The sequence below is a fragment of the Salvia miltiorrhiza genome, chromosome 2, assembly GCF_028751815.1.
Source record: "Salvia miltiorrhiza cultivar Shanhuang (shh) chromosome 2, IMPLAD_Smil_shh, whole genome shotgun sequence".
Taxonomy (NCBI): domain Eukaryota; kingdom Viridiplantae; phylum Streptophyta; class Magnoliopsida; order Lamiales; family Lamiaceae; genus Salvia; species Salvia miltiorrhiza.
Window position 1 is genome coordinate 32,285,697 of NC_080388.1, and position 17,858 is coordinate 32,303,554.

The 17,858-nt window shown below is 34.0% G+C and overlaps 2 protein-coding genes across 2 annotated transcripts; one reads left to right on the forward strand and one right to left on the reverse strand.

Annotated features, from left to right (window-relative positions):
- Positions 1-6,326: 6,326 nt before the first annotated feature.
- On the forward strand, positions 6,327-9,533 carry LOC131012426 (probable aminotransferase TAT2). Its single transcript, XM_057940379.1, has 6 exons — positions 6,327-7,166; positions 7,629-7,968; positions 8,061-8,279; positions 8,680-8,895; positions 9,001-9,094; positions 9,186-9,533. Exons 1-6 carry the CDS (start codon positions 6,913-6,915, stop codon positions 9,296-9,298), a joined length of 1,236 nt encoding a protein of 411 aa, XP_057796362.1. The 5' UTR covers positions 6,327-6,912; the 3' UTR covers positions 9,299-9,533.
- On the reverse strand, positions 8,311-11,821 carry LOC131012427 (D-amino-acid transaminase, chloroplastic). Its single transcript, XM_057940380.1, has 5 exons — positions 11,675-11,821; positions 11,514-11,578; positions 10,767-10,939; positions 10,009-10,682; positions 8,311-9,920 (listed from the first exon to the last, which is right to left on the reverse strand). The coding sequence occupies exons 1-5, from the start codon at positions 11,697-11,699 to the stop codon at positions 9,823-9,825; spliced, it is 1,035 nt and encodes a 344-aa protein (XP_057796363.1). The 5' UTR covers positions 11,700-11,821; the 3' UTR covers positions 8,311-9,822.
- Between the last annotated feature and the right edge of the window lie 6,037 nt (positions 11,822-17,858).

The following is a 17,858-nucleotide window of genomic DNA, read 5'->3' on the forward strand; positions in this document are numbered from 1 at the left end:
TAAAAAATGATATTGTGAAAAAAAGAAAACAATATAAGTTAAAAGATAATTGAAAAAAATATATTTATTCAAAAAAAAAAGAGGAGAGATGAGAGAGAATTTTCTTAAGTTTTAATCTTTAAATAAATATAATTTTTAAATTTTAAATCCAATATTTACATAACATATATCAAATTAAGCTCTTGTCATGATCTTTAATTTGATATGCATATAAAATATTTTATAATTAGTCGAATTTCACAATTTTAAAAAAGAAATATAATTGAAAAATAAGAAGTTAAAGAAAAAGAAATGTATAGCTTATAAATAAACATTCAATTTTATTTTAACTACAAAATTGCTACTCAATTTTGAAAATTGATTTGAAATTGAAAACTCCCTTTTTAATATAGTATAGATTGCTTATTTGTTTTTATACTGTACTAGAGGACTTGTTTCAATGAGTTAATGTGTGAATGAGATAGTCGTGTGAGTGGGATATAATTTATTTGTAACCTTCATATTGAATATATTTTTAAAATTGTCATTTCAATCAATTTGAAATTGTCATTTCAATCAATTTGAGGACCATATATTTATTTTTTATATTTATATAAAAATTAATACTAATTCAATTATCATACTCATAAATATAATAAAATTAATTTTAACTAAATATATTTGAATTGAATATTAAAAATAAAAAAGAATTTACAATTATAAAATATGATATTATGAAAAAAGAAAAGTTAAAAATAAAAAAATACTAATAAAAAAGAAGATGAGAGAGGAGAGAGAAATTTATAAAATTTAATATTTAAACAAATTTAATTTGTATATTTTAAATCAAATATTTACATAAAATATATCAAATTAAAGCTCTTATCGTGATCTTTAATTTGATATGCATATTAAATATTTTATAATTAATCGAATTTCACAATTTTGGAAAGAAATAAAATAACAAATAAGAAGTTAAAGAAATAGAAAATAAAAAGAAAAATATAGTTTAAATATAAACCTTCAATTTTATTATAACTATAAAATTATCACTCAATTTTAAAATTAATTTGAAATTGATTTTAAATTGAAAACTCGTATAAATATAGTATAGATATAGATTTATAGAAGCCTCGTCATTGTTGATCGTGTCAGTAAATTCGACTCTATGTCACAATTGAGAAATCTACCGTGATAGAACAAAAGGTAAAATTAATTATGAGCATTGGTTGTAACACAATTTAGTACAAATTTGATGGTTATTTAAAAAAAATAATTGTCATCGTGGTTTTAGACAGACCCACGATGGCGATAACGAAATGAAACTTTTTAGGTAGTTGGAGAAGGGTAGTTGGGGAGAAGGGTCATTATTTTTGGTTCCTAAAAATTCTCAACTACCCATTGTCAAATTTATTTAATAATCATATCTTATTTACATCATTTACTTTTTCTTTCTTTTTTTGAAACAATTATTTACATCACTTTCATGCAATTTGTTCTAGAATGTATTTTCTCATAAAGGAATTGTTTCGAGTTCAAGTCATTCCATTTTACAAGAGGATGATTCAAATAAATATTTAGCGACAATTTTGATTTCCACATACTTATAACCTTGATTTTGAATTGTGTATACCGCCAAATATTAATTAAATAAAAGAAGATAAGCACTCGAAATGGTTGATTTGCTGAGAAGTTTTCATCAAAAAACATGCGTATTCTTCACCTAATTGTCTTTGTAAGTCTCTGCGTTGACCAGCAAATGCAGCACTTCCAGCACGTGCATCCGCTAAAGCAGCAATCATCTGTGGGTCGTCATATCATATAATATCAATAAATAATTAAATAAATTTGTCCAACCTAAATACATCTAATTATATAGGTTGGACAAATTTATTTAATTATTTATTAATATTATATGATATGACGACCCACAAATGATTGCTGCTTTAGCGGATGCACGTGCTGGAAGTGCTGTATTTGCTGGTCAACGCAGAGACTCACACAGACAATTAGGTAAAAAATACGCATGTTTTTTTATGGAAACTTCTCAGCAAATCAACCATTTCATTTCGAGTGCTTAACTTCTTTTATTTAATTAATAATTGACGGTATACACAATTCAAAGTCAAGGTTATAAGTCTGTGGAAATCAAAAAAAAATTTATTTTTAAAATTGGGATGGCGCAATAATTACGTTTATTTTTTGTATAAGTATTGAATATTTATAATGATGACAGTAATTGTACCAGTGCTTAAAAAATTTGCATCTTGCCGTGATTTTGATTGAAAATTGAGTGTCCTACTTTAATTTTTTTATTTACCTATTTCTTTTCCATTTTAAGATTCAAATTTGGACTAGTTTAAGTGACGAAATAAATAGTAAAATGATAATCCATTTTGGCCTTAGGTGATCTCATTGTCGAATATTTTGTACCTCAAAAAAAAAAGGTGAATGGTCCCTAGCTAGTATTTTCAGCGAATTAATCGATTTCTTTTATTTTTATTTTTTGTTATGAAATTTCGAACACAGCTATAGTTCCAGCTATCAGTCTTGTCTGATTTTAATTTGATAATTATAGACGTTATGTACGGGTGCTGATTATATACTGATAGGTGGTGGTAGGTGTCCGATTTCAGTTATTTACTTATAGGTAAAAAAAGACGAGATAATAATTTTTGTAATAAATTTATACAACGTTGAAATTAAGGATTACTTATATTACTGTGCGAACAATGGCATATAACAATTTCTGTAAAAAATTGTGATTACAGGTCAAAATTCGGTAAGATGAGTGAATGTCTGGGTCAGGATCATCTCCCGGTTGCATATTTCAATTTTATTTATGTTTGACTGTATTTGAATTTAATTTTTTATCTATCTTAATTGATCTTGATCTTTACATTATCTTTTGGTAAGCATGACATGCATAATGTAGGTTGATAATATGCGTATTATTCAATTCCTTGCATATATGATAATATAATAATGTTTATTTTGTTATAATTCTATATCATAATATATACTCCTATATATATAGGATTTGAAATCAAACGAGGAAGTCTATTCATGTGCTATTGATTTATTTATAAAAATTATTGACATATGCATTCTCAAATCTCAATATATTTATATAGCATTCTTTATCAATATAACGCACATGATATGATGATAAGTGACATCTCATTGTGCCCATATTTTACAACACTGGTTACATTTATAATACTAATAAACTCCTTATTTGAGTCTTTCGATGCCGAGTAGTCATCTCTGTTAGTTGATACTAGTAATTAGTTATGTCATTTTAAAAAATATTTAAATGTAGAAGGAGATCTGTAGATTTTCTTTCCGTGATTAACGTAATTTAATATTTTTTCTTATTATAGATTCACGAACTTGCATTTAGTTTTTCTTTTATCTTATTCCCTTTTTAAATATTTGTACTTCTATATATCCACCCACGCCTTTGGCATGTGAACTAATTAGTCGCATTCCACTAATTATAATTGATTCATGCAATATTCCAAGAGCATACTTTTCCGATTCATTTCGAAATATATTTTAAATATGCCTGCCGACGAAATATACTGAATATAATTCGTAAAATTGTAATTAGTAATTAATATAACCTTCACACGCATTAGTAAAATATTCTCGTAAATGAAAACATATGTTTCGTCAAGTAACAAGTGGATGAGTTTGGGGTGAAAGTAACGACCTGAAATTTACCTATAATTTTTCCTAATGCGTGTAATTTATAGATGATATATACCCTACACAATGAAATTTACCAGAAATAGTCATACATGCGACGGATTTATTTACCTATTACAACGTGTACAAACTTTCTAGTAAAACTAATAGTATTAGCAATTTGAAATAGAGATAAGCCAGCTGTCTCCTATGCCGCCAGCTGTGCGTAGCTTGTACAGTATAAGTTTTTATTAGACGACATTCTTGGGATTTATAGTGTGAATGTGCAAGTTAATGATCATAAATTTGAATTTATTTAGCTAAATCATGCTTATATATATAAATATAAACGTTTTTTAATGTACGAAGTCTAATGTACGTGCATGATCTTGACGATCTAAGGGCTACAGTGAAAACACTTCTTAAAATATAAATATAAACGTTTTTTAATGTACGAATTCTATCCAACAGGGTTACGAATTCATCCAACATGGTTACGAATTGTGAAAAATAAATTTTTGCTACCTTTGGGATTCGAACCCAGGACCACGAATTCATCCAACAGGGTTACGAATCAACCGTAGATCTTGATGATCTAAGGGTTGGAAATCATTTATATTTTATACACTTAAGAGTGTTTTTATTCTAGCCCTCCCCTATATATATATACTTAAATCTTTTGAAGTGCGTGCATGATCATTTTGTGGACTCTATTAACATGATGCTTAATATTTCACTTAAGCTTATTAGATAATACTACTACTTAGCATATTATAATATCACTCACAAACGTTAAGCTTAGGTTGGACCATTCATTAATTCATCTGATTTTATTTCTTCGCTAAGATCTTAGTTTTTTTTTTGATCAGTAAAGTAAAAATTTTATTAAAAGAAAAGGGATCAAGGCATCAGGAATGCCAATAAAAACCAATACCAAGTCATATTCTATATTCATGACTTGGGCTATTTGATTATAATTTCTTGTGCCTTAATACTTGCTTGAGGTGTACTTAATAATATGTCTACGATATAGTTATTTTTGTAAATTTCCATAACTATTTATATCCTAAAAGTGGTCCTAGTTACAATAACTTCTTGTGTTAATGGCCTGTAAAACCACGAATTTTGGGCATATATATATATATATATATATATATATATATATATATATATATATATATATATATATATTCCAATTTTAATCTCAAACAAAAAGTTCAGTGTATAAATATTTGAAATTTTAATTGTTTATGATTTTAATTATGGGAACAGTATTCAGCCACATACGTACACCATTTTAATTTTACATGACTTATAACTGGCTAATGTGGCTAATAAATGCTAAACAATGTTGTTTCATACTTAAAAAATGTTTAAATTAAATTTACACTGGTTACAGTCACACATAATGCATGTACTCTAATTAAATCTATGTGTGTAGTTGGATATTGTTCCCGTAATTAAAATCTAGACAATTAAAGTTAAAAATGTATACGCTAATTTCGCGTTTATCGTATATACATTATGTGATAATATACTACTCCCTCCGTCCCGTTAAAGTTGGCAACATTCGTTTCGGCACGGAGATTAAGAAATTGAGTGTTATATGTTTTAATAGAGTGTGGCCTACAATTGTTGACCAAATTAGTGAGTAATTGTTGACTTAATTAAAGTAATTTTGGCATTTTTAGAAAGTGGCCTACAATTGTTGACCAAATTAGTGAGTAATTGTTGACTTAATTAAAGTGAACTTTTGCCATTTTTAGAAAGTGGCCAACTTTAGTGGGACACCCAAAATAGAAATGTTGCCAACTTTAATGGGACGGAGGGAGTACTATCTTTTCTCTTTTTATATATAAAGTGATAATATACTATCTTAATTAGTAATTTAGTACGGAGCCGCCCCTAAAAAATCAAAATTTCCCAAACTTTACACACGCAAACTGCAGAGAGCTAGAGATATTTTATCCTATTACAATAAAATAATAATCACTTTATAAATTATGTTTGTTAATGAATGTAGTTTGTGTTCCCATTCCCTTTAATATATTCATGGCTGCCAAACGCGCTACTTAAAAATGTGCTCTTAATTTTTTTGTCGTATTAAATCTCTATTGATTAATATTTTCTCGACAAAAAAAATGTATAGGAAGTTTCTTGTTACGAACATTCATGATTACCCAAAAAGAAGTTATTGCATCGAAACAAATGAAGTAGTACTACTTTATTTTCATGTAGTTTCCTTTTCATTTTTATTGTCATGTTTAACCCTTAATTTAAATTTCAGCATGTATTCGCTAATAGGGCATTAGGTTTGAATTGTATGTAACTATGTAGTTGCGTGGGCATCACTTTTGTATTGATTTACGTATATTTCCATCGGCAATCGAATAATATACAAATAATTTTGTATTGGATCTGCTTGACCAAAATTTATTATGCGTTCAAATGAAAAGGCATATATTGCCACCTACCATTCTCTTGCGTACCTAATAGTTTCTTCAAAAAATAATATTCCACGTTCCAAGTAATAAATCTCCGCTATTGTTCACATTTTTATCTTGAAAGCTGTAAATAGCAACTGAATGTAAGTTACTTTAAAGTGACGTGTATCACGACTGCAGATTAAATATGTGGACGAGAACCATTTCAAAATTGAGTAATATATATATATACACCAAACATTTTAGTTTTTATATGACCTAAAACACGGCACTTCAATAAGACAACCATGCATATTGGATTTTCTAGGCTTTTAAATTTCATTTTAGCGGTGCGCGTATATCTATATATTTGAAAACGAGCGTGTAACAATACTATGTTTGTCAAATACTAGCAATGAGATTAAAGAGATAAAAAGTAGCAAAAGGGAATCAGAAATATAACTAATTCCGTGTGAATGCTCTATGTTTTGACTGAAATGTAAAACGAAATTTCGAGAAAAAATAAAAAATAATAATAAAAATAATACTATGAACGCGAAATATTTGGGTAAGCTTTTTATTCTAGAAAGAACACGTGTTTCGTATTACTATTTTGCAAGAATTTTCATGCAAATTGTTCAGAAGCAGAAGAACACCGTCTCTCCTTTAAATTGAGAACCCAAATGCTCAAACTACTACTCAAGTCTCAAACAAACAAAATATCTTCTCTCTAACCTCTCTCTCTCCTCTCCACTCATTGAAGCAGCTGAGATTCGGAGTTCGGAATTCGTGATTCAGATCTCTCGATTCAGTTGCGGCAATGGAGTTGCAGAATCCAGCGCAGGAGATCGACGCGCCGACTACCATCACCATTAAGGGGATTTTGGGGTTGTTGATGTCGAGTACGGATCCGAAGGAGAGCGGGAAGAGAGTAATTTCGCTGGGGATTGGGGATCCGACTGCGTATTCGTGCTTCCACGCTAGTAATGCTGCTCAGGAAGGTGTTGTGGAGGCTCTGCGCTCCACCAAATTCAACGGCTACGCTCCAACTGCTGGTCTTCCACAAACCAGAGAGTAAATTTCTTCCTACTACCTACCTGCTTTAGCTTGCTAGGTTGTTGACCTTGGAGCTTTTCTTCGAAAATCTCCATTATTCTATATTAATTTGCATTTGGAGTGAAGGATCTAGAGGATGAACTCGGAACTTTTCAAATATAGTCTGGCTAACTTCGTTTCCTTAGACTGATTTGATTTGGTGGCGCATTTAAACCTAATGCAACACCTCGATTTTGAAACAATATGTTAATCGGCAAGCAGTTTCGAGATAGGGAGCCTCGCCTCGCGATAGAATATTCATGTGCTCTTTCTCTGAAAGATGATTCTAGGTTCATCCTAGCTAGGTTATGACGTAGATGACTGCTTAAACCTCATCATCTTTAAGTAGTTTTAAATTTGCGCTCTACGTGTTTGCAAAAAATTCTCTCTCTAAACATCGCCTTGAAATGGACTAATCTGATGCACCGCGTCTCCAAACAGGGCAATCGCCGAGTATTTGTCACGAGATCTTCCCTACAAGCTACCGGCCGACTCTGTGTATGTCACAGCCGGCTGCACACAAGCCATTGAGATAGCATTGTCCGTTTTGGCTCGCCCCGGTGCTAATATCTTGCTGCCGAGACCGTGTTTCCCGATATACGGGCTTTGCGCCTCGTTTAGAAATATCGAAGTCCGCTACTTCGATCTTCACCCCGAGCAGGGATGGGAGGTTGATCTCGATGCAGTAGCAGATTTGGCAGACCACAATACAGTGGCAATGGTGATCATCAATCCTGGGAATCCATGTGGGAACGTCTACTCATATCAGCACCTAAAGAAGGTTCATATATATACGATTTGATCCATTGTAGTTCATCTGAGTTTAAATTTTGAGTTAATAGTTCTAACTTTGAGATTATGAACTTGAATCAGATTGCTGAGACAGCCAAGAGGCTTGGTATAGTGGTGATAGCCGATGAGGTCTACGGCCATCTGGCTTTCGGGGCGAACCCTTTTGTTCCGATGGGAATATTCGGGTCAATTGCCCCGGTGGTGACGCTTGGATCTTTGTCTAAGAGATGGTTGGTTCCTGGCTGGCGCCTTGGTTGGTTGGTCATCAATGACCCTGATGGCAGTTTGATGAGCCCAAAGGTTTTTTTCTTGTCATATCTCATATCTGCCATGTACCAAGAACCATATATTTACTTATCACACAGTCCACATATCATGTTTTCCTTTATGTATCCTAGATATTTAGACCAAAATCTGTCTTTGTGTATGTTGAATCTGCACTTATAGTTTTCCTTATAATTTGTAGTTTTGATGGTGATGGTGATGTATTTGATTTATGATGTAATATATACTATATAGATTTGAAAATTAAGCGTGATTTATGATATAGGGTTGCTTTAGAGATATGACATTGATATGTGGCCAGAAAAAATGTGGGTAGTCAAATATGATTTGGTCTTCTGCTCAGTAAATATTGAGTGATTTAATTATATGAAATTTTACCGAATTACTGATCAGTGAATTTCTCTCATTTTCTCAGTTTGTGGAACGCATCAAGAAATACTGTGACATCTGCGGAGGTCCTGCTACATTCATACAGGCTGCAGTTCCTGAAATTGTTGAGCAAACACAAGAAGTTTTCTTCAGGAAAACAATTAACATACTGAAGCAAACCTCTGATATCTGTTACCAAAAGATTGAAGACATCAATGGCATCACTTGTCCAACAAAACCTAAGGGAGCAATGGCTTTCATGGTGAGTATTGTAACTGCTGCAACTAGTACAAATCTGTGCGCACACGCGTGCCTGTATATATATTTATCGCGGTCATTTTTTCTGATTGCATTTTGAACATTGTAGGTGAAGCTGAATCTTTCCAGGATGAAAGATATTAGTGATGATATTGACTTCTGTTTCAAGCTGGCCAAAGAGGAATCTGTTATCATTCTTCCAGGTACAAACACTAAGAGCTACTTATGTAAAAATTCATAGCAATAGATGTAAGAGTTGAGTGAGCTCAAAGTGGCGTGTATCGTGTTTTGCAGGGCTCGCTGTGGGTCTGAAGAACTGGATCCGGATCACATTTGCAGTAGACGTACCTGCTCTTGAAGAAGCCATGGAGAGGCTCAAGTCTTTCTGTGAACGGCATTCCTACTAAGACGCGTAAAAGTGGTAGCCGTTGAAGGAGTTGGATGGCCAAGATGATGTATTGCTCTCCTCGAGTAAATATTGTATCATCGATCGCATTTTGGAACAATGTATTGCATTTAATTCGTTTATTTGAATAAGTCAGTTTGAGATTGTTAATTTATTATGTTCAATTTGTAATTTGCCCCGAAATGATTGTTGGCAGCCAGTAAATACTGAATACTATCGTCTTACTTTCATTGAAATTCCCTTAGCTTTGCTTGTAACTAAGGATAATTCACACGTTAGATTGTGTAGTCCAAATTGAATACGAAACACCATGATTTCAAAATGGTAATCAACTTGGATTACTATCCATTTACCAAAATAGTTATGATTGAAATCATGCTAGCTTTTGGAAATAAAAGTCAAATACATGGGTGAAAATGGAAAACAACATAGGACTATTTTTGAAACACTGCAACTCCTTATTTTCGAAAATGGAGCAATAATTGAACATAAACAAGACAATCACAAACACATGAGCAGTGTTTCCTACACATAAGGAACTGGAATCCTCTGTGTTTCAGGGCCAGCAACCATGTCGTCCCATAGCAAATCCAAAAGCGTCATTGTCAATTCTCCCACATTACCTGCAAAAAAAAAAAAAACAAAAAAAACACACAAGTCTTACAAATTTGTATTTCACACATCCAGTGTGTGTAAAACTAGCGCGTTTACCGTCTCCAATAGGCTTTCCATCCCACATGATGATGGGCAGTATAGGAAGTGTGCTCCCAACATACATCATCTCTGCAGCCCCCTTGCCCTCTTCCACACTCACACTGCCCACCCTCACACCCTTCAAGCTCCCCTGCTCCACCAGCTTAGGCGCGAGCTGCAGCAGCCTCATGGCCGAGCAGCCACTCAAGATCTTGTCAAAGGCTAGCAGCACAAGCTCCCCATCGCGGGTGATGAAGGCAACGTTCACATTGGGACCCTCTGCAATGCAGCCCTCCTCATCAATCCACACGGAGGCGTCTGCCCTCTCCTCCTCTGCCTCCATCTTTGCCAGCATGTTAGGGAGGTAGTTCACATTCTTCATCGTGGCAAAGAGAGGCGATTTCATTGGAATACTCGAGGTTATCACCTTCACACCCTCTCTGCACTGCAAGAACCCACCATCTATAACTACTGCATAGAAGGCAGACGACGTGAGGCCTGCAGGGGACAGCAAGAAGTTCCCCAAACCTGCACTCAGCCAGTACCTGAGGGTGCCGTTCCTGCACCCAGACGACGCTGCTAGCTGGATGAGAATGCTTCTGAGAGTGGTCTCAGGAAACGGAGACACAATCTTGGCGTTTGATGCTGATCTAAGGAAACGAGCTAGGTGCACATCCAACTCATACAGGTACCTGAAAACTTACAATCAACCTCCAAATCATTGTTAATTCTTCACAAATCTTCAACTTGAGTATCCATAGTATTGTATCAAGTACCCGTTGAGTATGATGGCCGTGTCAAAAACACCGTGGCCTCGATTAACCATCTGGTCGTCTATGGGGATGACCATCATGGCCGAATCAAGAAGGATCCCACCATACACACTCGAATACATTGCAGGATAAGGCTTTGGCTTCCCTGGCCATTTTTCTTGCAGCTTTGACAATAACTAACCACAAAAATAGGTGATCAGATCATACAGTTTTGCATACATGCATACATTGCAGGATAAGGCTTTGTACAAACGTTTCTAAATGGATCGGGATCATGAGAAATTTAGTAACTTTGATCAAGAAACGAGTCAAAAGGTTGCGACAATTTTCAATAAGGATGTAGGGGGGGCTCAAGCCCCCACCAAACAATTTTTCTTTTTATCTTTCTACTCTTTCAAAACCATAAATCTGTTGGCATGTCATGTGAATCATTGCACAAAAACCTTCCATCACCAAACCGAATTGTAGGAAACTAGCTTTTCGAAATTTCGAACTAAAAGTTTTGTAAATCCACCTTCTGCAAAGGAATTTTTCTACCTACGACCTTGCCTACAACTACAAGTATTTTTTTTTCTCAATAGTTCGACTTCAGTAATAACATCTCTTATTTGATTTGTTCGTAGGTAGTCAATTCATAACATTCTTCACTTTCTCTTTTTTTTGTCAAAATATAATACAACGAAGGCTGCATGCATTAGCATGTAATCCAAATATTCACAATTTATTTGAAAAGGACGGGTTTTGTTTCACCTTCGACGACGATGCAAAAACTTCAACCTTAAACTCTTCACCATTTGCTGCCTCCGGCGCGACCATTGCATATCATAGAAAACAAAAAAACCCAAAAGGGAATTCGTGATCAAGAAAATCCACGAGAAATAAGACAGAAAAAAAATCAGCAGATTTCTCACTAGAACAAGAATCGGATGCTGCCATCTAACCAAAAAGATCAGAAAATATATAGCCGAAAAAATATATATTTGGAAATAGAGTGTGCTACTGAAAGAATATGCAGAAAATACTGCAGTTTTATTGATGGAAAGATACTGCTTTACGACAGAATCTCTGTTTTAAATATATACTAGCATTTGCACTCGTGCGTTGCACGAAAAATATTTTTATATTTTATTATATATAAAATTGATTATCATTTGATTATTATATAAAAATTATAAATATAACTAAAAATACTATAATTTAAGATAAATATATTTTAGTTTAATATAAAATAATAAAGAATAATTCATATTAATAAAAAACGATATTGTGAAAAAAGAAAACAATATAAGTTAAAAGATAATTGAAAAAAATATATTTATTAAAAAAAAAAGAGGAGAGAGGAGAGAGAATTTTCTTAAGTTTTAATCTTTAAAAAAAATATAATTTTTATATTTTAAATCCAATATTTACATAACATATAGTATCAAATTAAAGCTCTTGTCATGATCTTTAATTTGATATGCATATCAAATATTTTATAATTAGTCGAATTTCACAATTTTAAAAATGAAATAAAATAGAAAAATAAGGAATTTAAAAAAAAAAAGAGAAAAAAAAAAGATGTATAACTTATAAATAAACCTTCAATTTTATTTCTAACTACAAAATTGCCACTCAATTTTGAAATTGATTTGAAATCAATTTGAAATTGAAAACTCTCTTTTTAATATATTATAGATAGATTATAGATTATAGATTCGCAAAGGCATCTAGACAAGCACAAAAAATGGACGAATTTTTCCCTTACCGTTTTTTGGCACAAAAATAATCTTAATGAAAAAATATTATTTTTAAAAAATATATTTTCATGAAAAATATATATATCATAATAAATTTTTTATCTTATTTTTGAAAATATCAAGAAAAATTACTAAGATTTTGAATTTTTATCCATTATATAATTATCAATAAATATAATAATTAAATTGTAATTAACATGTATAAAAAATTTCTCTAATAATTTTTCTAGTAACAACGATGTATATTATAAAATACCATATAACTCATAATTCTTAAATTAAATTAAGATTTTATAATAATAATAATAATAATAATAATAATAATAATAATAATAATAATAATAATAATAATAATAATAATAATAATAAATGTATAAGACACAATGTAAAATGCTACAAAACAAAAATTATAATTTGTATTTTAATAAAATGAAAAATACTCTCTGCGTCTCACTTCAAATGGCCCAAAACTATAGGATTGAGCCATTTGAAGTGGGACGAAGAGAGTATTAGGTAAGTAGTATTCTATTAGTAAAAATGCACCAAAAACATTTCATGTTCGAATTCCGTCAATGTTTTTATAGATCTTAACCTATCACATTTCATATAGGATTGTTAAATGGTTATCAAGTATTGGTTAATCCAATAACTGAATCGAATCGATTCGTGTTTGATTACCCGATAACCGATTTTTCGATTATCGGATCCATATTCAATTACTAGTATGTATATCTGTAAAAATTTCGATTATCGGTTAACCCGATAACCAAAAATAAATAAATAAATATATAAATTATATTTAATTATTTAATTAAAAAATTATAATTTTCTAATTCCTATAATTATCTAGTTAAAGTAAATTTATGTTTATTTAAAAAAAAATTCTTTTGGTGCAGTGGATAAGTTGAGTTGTAAATGAGTGTTTTAAATTTCCTTTAGGTGTCCGATTATCCAAATAACCGACTCTATTAAACGAATCGATTATCGAGTAATCGAACATCTTACTCATAATGGATACTGAAATATGGCGATTTTCGAATTTAAGTAACCAAACATTTCAATTCAAATGATCGAATTTGAACCATTGGACAGACCTAGCAAGTTCTAACTATTTTTTTTTTTACACAGAGCAGGTTCTTACTATTTATTTCATAACCAGGGGCTGTACCCATAAAAATAGTTTGAAAGGTAAAATTAAATCTAAAATTTCAAAAAAACTATGAATATAAATTTTTCCACCGCTGCGCATGAGTGTAATATAGTAGAAAATGAACGGAATTGTAAAATTGAGTATGGTACGTGTGCAGTTGGATTATTGGTGTGTTCCCATGGGAAAGTTCCAAATGAAAGTGGGCTTTAATTCCATGATATTTGTAAATTAATGAATATGTGAAAATAGATAAGGTGGGTATATTTGGTGCATCTTAATTTTTTGAGGGAGGTTGTTAAACCTACGTGATGAGGACTGTAATACCCATCAGCGCTGTGCTTAGCAATACAGGGACATTTTACACGATTATTGTTATTGTTATTTAATAAACTAACCAGCGCAGGTTTAACTAAAAGACTTGGGATTCCAGCACAATCGAAGATGCCTGAAGAACTCGCTCGCCAGAGCTACCCGCCCTGCCAGAGCAGAGCTACCCGCTCGCCCAGAGCTAGAGCTACCCGCTCGCCAGAGCAGAGCTACCCCTCGCCAGAGTCAGAGATACCCGCTCGCTAGAGCCAAAGCTACCCGCTTGCCCAGAGCCAGAGTTACCAGCCTTGCCAGAGTGCAGCGCTGGCAGACATAGCCTTTGATGAACAATGCAGTATATAGTGATGAATAACAAAATTTAAAATATTCTGCTCCCTTCAGGATTCGAACCCTGCGAAAAAAAATCACCCTCCAGATACAATATCAGCCATAGGATTGATGAAATAAACACACCAGATCGTGCCCTAGATCTCACTAAAATTAGAGGGTCTCATTGGAGCGGCCCCTTTTTATATATACTCCCTCCGTCCGCCAAGATTATGGCAATTTGCTTGGGCACGAGATTTAATAAAATTGGTGATGATTTTGATGTAGTGGAGAAATGGTCTCACCACTTTATGAGATGAGTGGTTGCGATTGAATTTTGAGTGGTTTTTTTTGTAAATAAAGAGTGTTAGTAAGGATAAAATATTAAAGAAGATGGTGGGACCATTGCCATAAAAGGAAAGTGACATAATCTTGACGGACGCCCAATATAGTAATTGTGACATAATCTTGGCGGACGGAGGGAGTATATATATATATATATATATATATATATATATATATATATATAGGAATGGGATCATATAGATCCCAATGCTTATAATAGATCCCTAGATCCAAATCTTGACCACACATTTATGACATGTGGCGCATCAAGATGGTGACACGTGGCAAGGATTCCAAGGCAAAATCTGGAGGGGTAAAATTGGAATGTAATTTTCGGATTTAATAATTAAAAAAAATATATATTTTTTTAGATTTTCTCAAAATAGATATATTTTAGATGCATATAGTTTCACACAAAGATGCATAAAGTTTTCACATGAAATGCATAACTTTGAACAGAAAAATGCATTTAATTTTTCCAGTTTTGGTATTTTCACCACCCCACCCCATACCACCCCCCAATCCAGCCCACACCACCCCCCAACCCTCCCCATTACCACCCCCCAAAAATAGGCATGTTTCACATGCATATAAAATCAAACAAAAATGCATAAAGTTTTCACATAAAATGCATTAAACTATACAAAAAATGCATTTCATTTTAATAAATCTGGTAGTTTCGCCACCCCACCCCAGCCCCTGCCCCCTGCCTCCCCACCCCACCCACCCCCCCACCCCCACCCCCCCCAAAAAAAATTTTTTTTTTTTCAAAAACTGATTTTCTAATTGCTGGCCCACCCCCACCCCCACACCCCCCCCCAAAAAAATTTTTTTTTTTTTTCAAAAACTGATTTTCTAATTGCTGGCCCACCCCCACCCCCCCCAAATTTTTTTTTATTTTTTTATTTTTTTAAAAACTGATTTTCAAAAAAAAAAAAAATTTTTTGGGGGGGTGGGGGGTGGGGGGTGGGTGGGTGGGGGGTCAGTGGTCAGAAAATCAGTTTTTGAGAAAATAAAAAAATTAAAAAAAAAAAATTTTTTTTGGGGGGGGGGGTGGGGGGGGGGGTGGGGGGTGGGGGTGGGGGTAGGGGTGGGTCAGTGGTCAGAAAATCAGTTTTTAAAAAAATAAAATTTTTTTTTTTTTTTTTGGGGGGGGGTGGGTGGGGGGGTGGGGGGGGGTAGGGGGTGGGTGGGGGTGGGGTGGGGTTCTGGGGTGTGGGGGGTGGTGGGGTGAAATCTTATGCATATTTATATGAAACTTTATGCATTTTTATATGAAAGTTCATGCATTCTCGTATGAAACTTTATGCGTCTAAAATATACCTATTTTGAGAAAATATAATTTTTTTTTTTTTTTTGAATTTCGAAAATTACATTCCAATTTTACCCCTCTCCAGATTTTGCCTTGAAATGCCTTGCCACGTGTCACCATCTTGATGCGCCACATGTCATAAATGTGTGGTCTAGATTTGGATCTACGGATCTATTATAAGCATAGGGATCCACCGGAACCCAATATATATATATAGATGAGTCATTTTTTTTTTGGGAAGTGGTTGACATTGAATTAAGGGGTAATTGCCTGTAAATCCCTAACGTTTACACGGAATTGGTTTTTGCACCTATTTTTATTTTTCTACTTTTAAATATCTAACCTTTAGTTTTTTGTCTGAAAATTATCCGGCGATCAATTTTTTCTTACGCCGGCACCGGAAATGCCACTGTGGCAGCCGAAATTGACACCTAAACATATTTTTTACATGTGGCAAAAAAATAAAAATAAAAAAATAAAAAAATTTCCAAATCATCATCATCTTCCTCAAACCCTTATCCCCCCTCCCCCTGCCAGCACCACAGGCGCCGCCCCTTCGCCGCCCCCTTCCCTCCCCCAACCCGCCGTCGCCGCGACACACAAAGAGATTCTCGGCACCTCCGTCTCCCTTAGAACTACGCCGCCACCTCCATCGCCGTGACACATAGAGAGCTTCTCGGCACCTTTGTCTCCCTCAAAACTACGCCGCCATCTCCGTCTCCCTCTGAAAACTCGACACACCCACCTCTCCTTCTACGGCGACTCAGGGCAGCGGCGACATTCTAGCCCCCATTCCCTCTGATTTTCGACGACAAAAACGACTCCCTTTCCTCTATTTCAACATCGGTCGATAGTAGCAACTCTCTCGATTTGGAGATGGGCCGGCGGAGATGGGCCTCTCGAATTGGAGAGGGGCCGACGGAGAGAGGCCAGCAGAGAAAGACATGAGAGGGGCCTCTCGATTTGGATGGGGGAAGGGAAAGGGGAGGGGTCGACGGAAGATAGGGAAGGGGAGGCGGCAGCGGTGGTGGCGTAGCCGATTTGCAGAGATCGGCGCCTGGTGGCAGATGGTGGGGGAAAGAGAGGAGGGAGGGCGGCGGGCGGCGGGTGGGAGAACGGGGGAGAGGGGGAAGAAGACGCGGGGGGGGGGGGGGGTTATTCCACATGTGAATTTTTTATTTTTTTTTTGTTTAATTTTATTCCACATGTCAAATATATACTTAGGTGTCAATTTCGACTGCCACAGTGGCATTTCCGGCGCCGACGTAAGAAAAAATCGATCGCCAGATAATTTTCAGACAAAAAACTAAAGGTTAGGTATTTAAAAGAAGAAAAATAAAAATAGGTGCAAAAACCAAATCTTGTGTAAACGTTAGGGATTTACAGGCAATTACCCCTTGAATTAAAAGTGATTTTTTCGTAAATGAATAATATTAATAAGAATAAAAAATAAAGAAAATATATAACATTATATCGTGAAATATGACAGTTGGTATGCAGAATGGAATGAAATGACTTTAGTAATGGAATCAGAATAGGAATGGAATGAACTAAGTAATAAAAATCCTATGGCTGGTATTCATAAGGAATGGAATGGTAAATCCTTAATTGATTCCATTCTTATGGATGGTAATGGTAATGAAATGCAATAATTTTTTTTTTCAAAAATCAAATTTACCCTTGCCACTCATCGTATTCACTCTCGATTTTGTCTTTTAATATATCATTCGTTGTGCAATAATAACCACAAATTTGAGAGACCAGTTCGGATCGAGGAACTTGCACACCTCTATAATCTGATTTGGGAGGTCAGTTTCTTCCGTCTTGCAATTTTTTTTGGCGAATAACTTAATCTTGCCATAGCTGCAAATTGTATTTACAAAATATAAATTAGAATAGTAAGACTAAGCCAATGA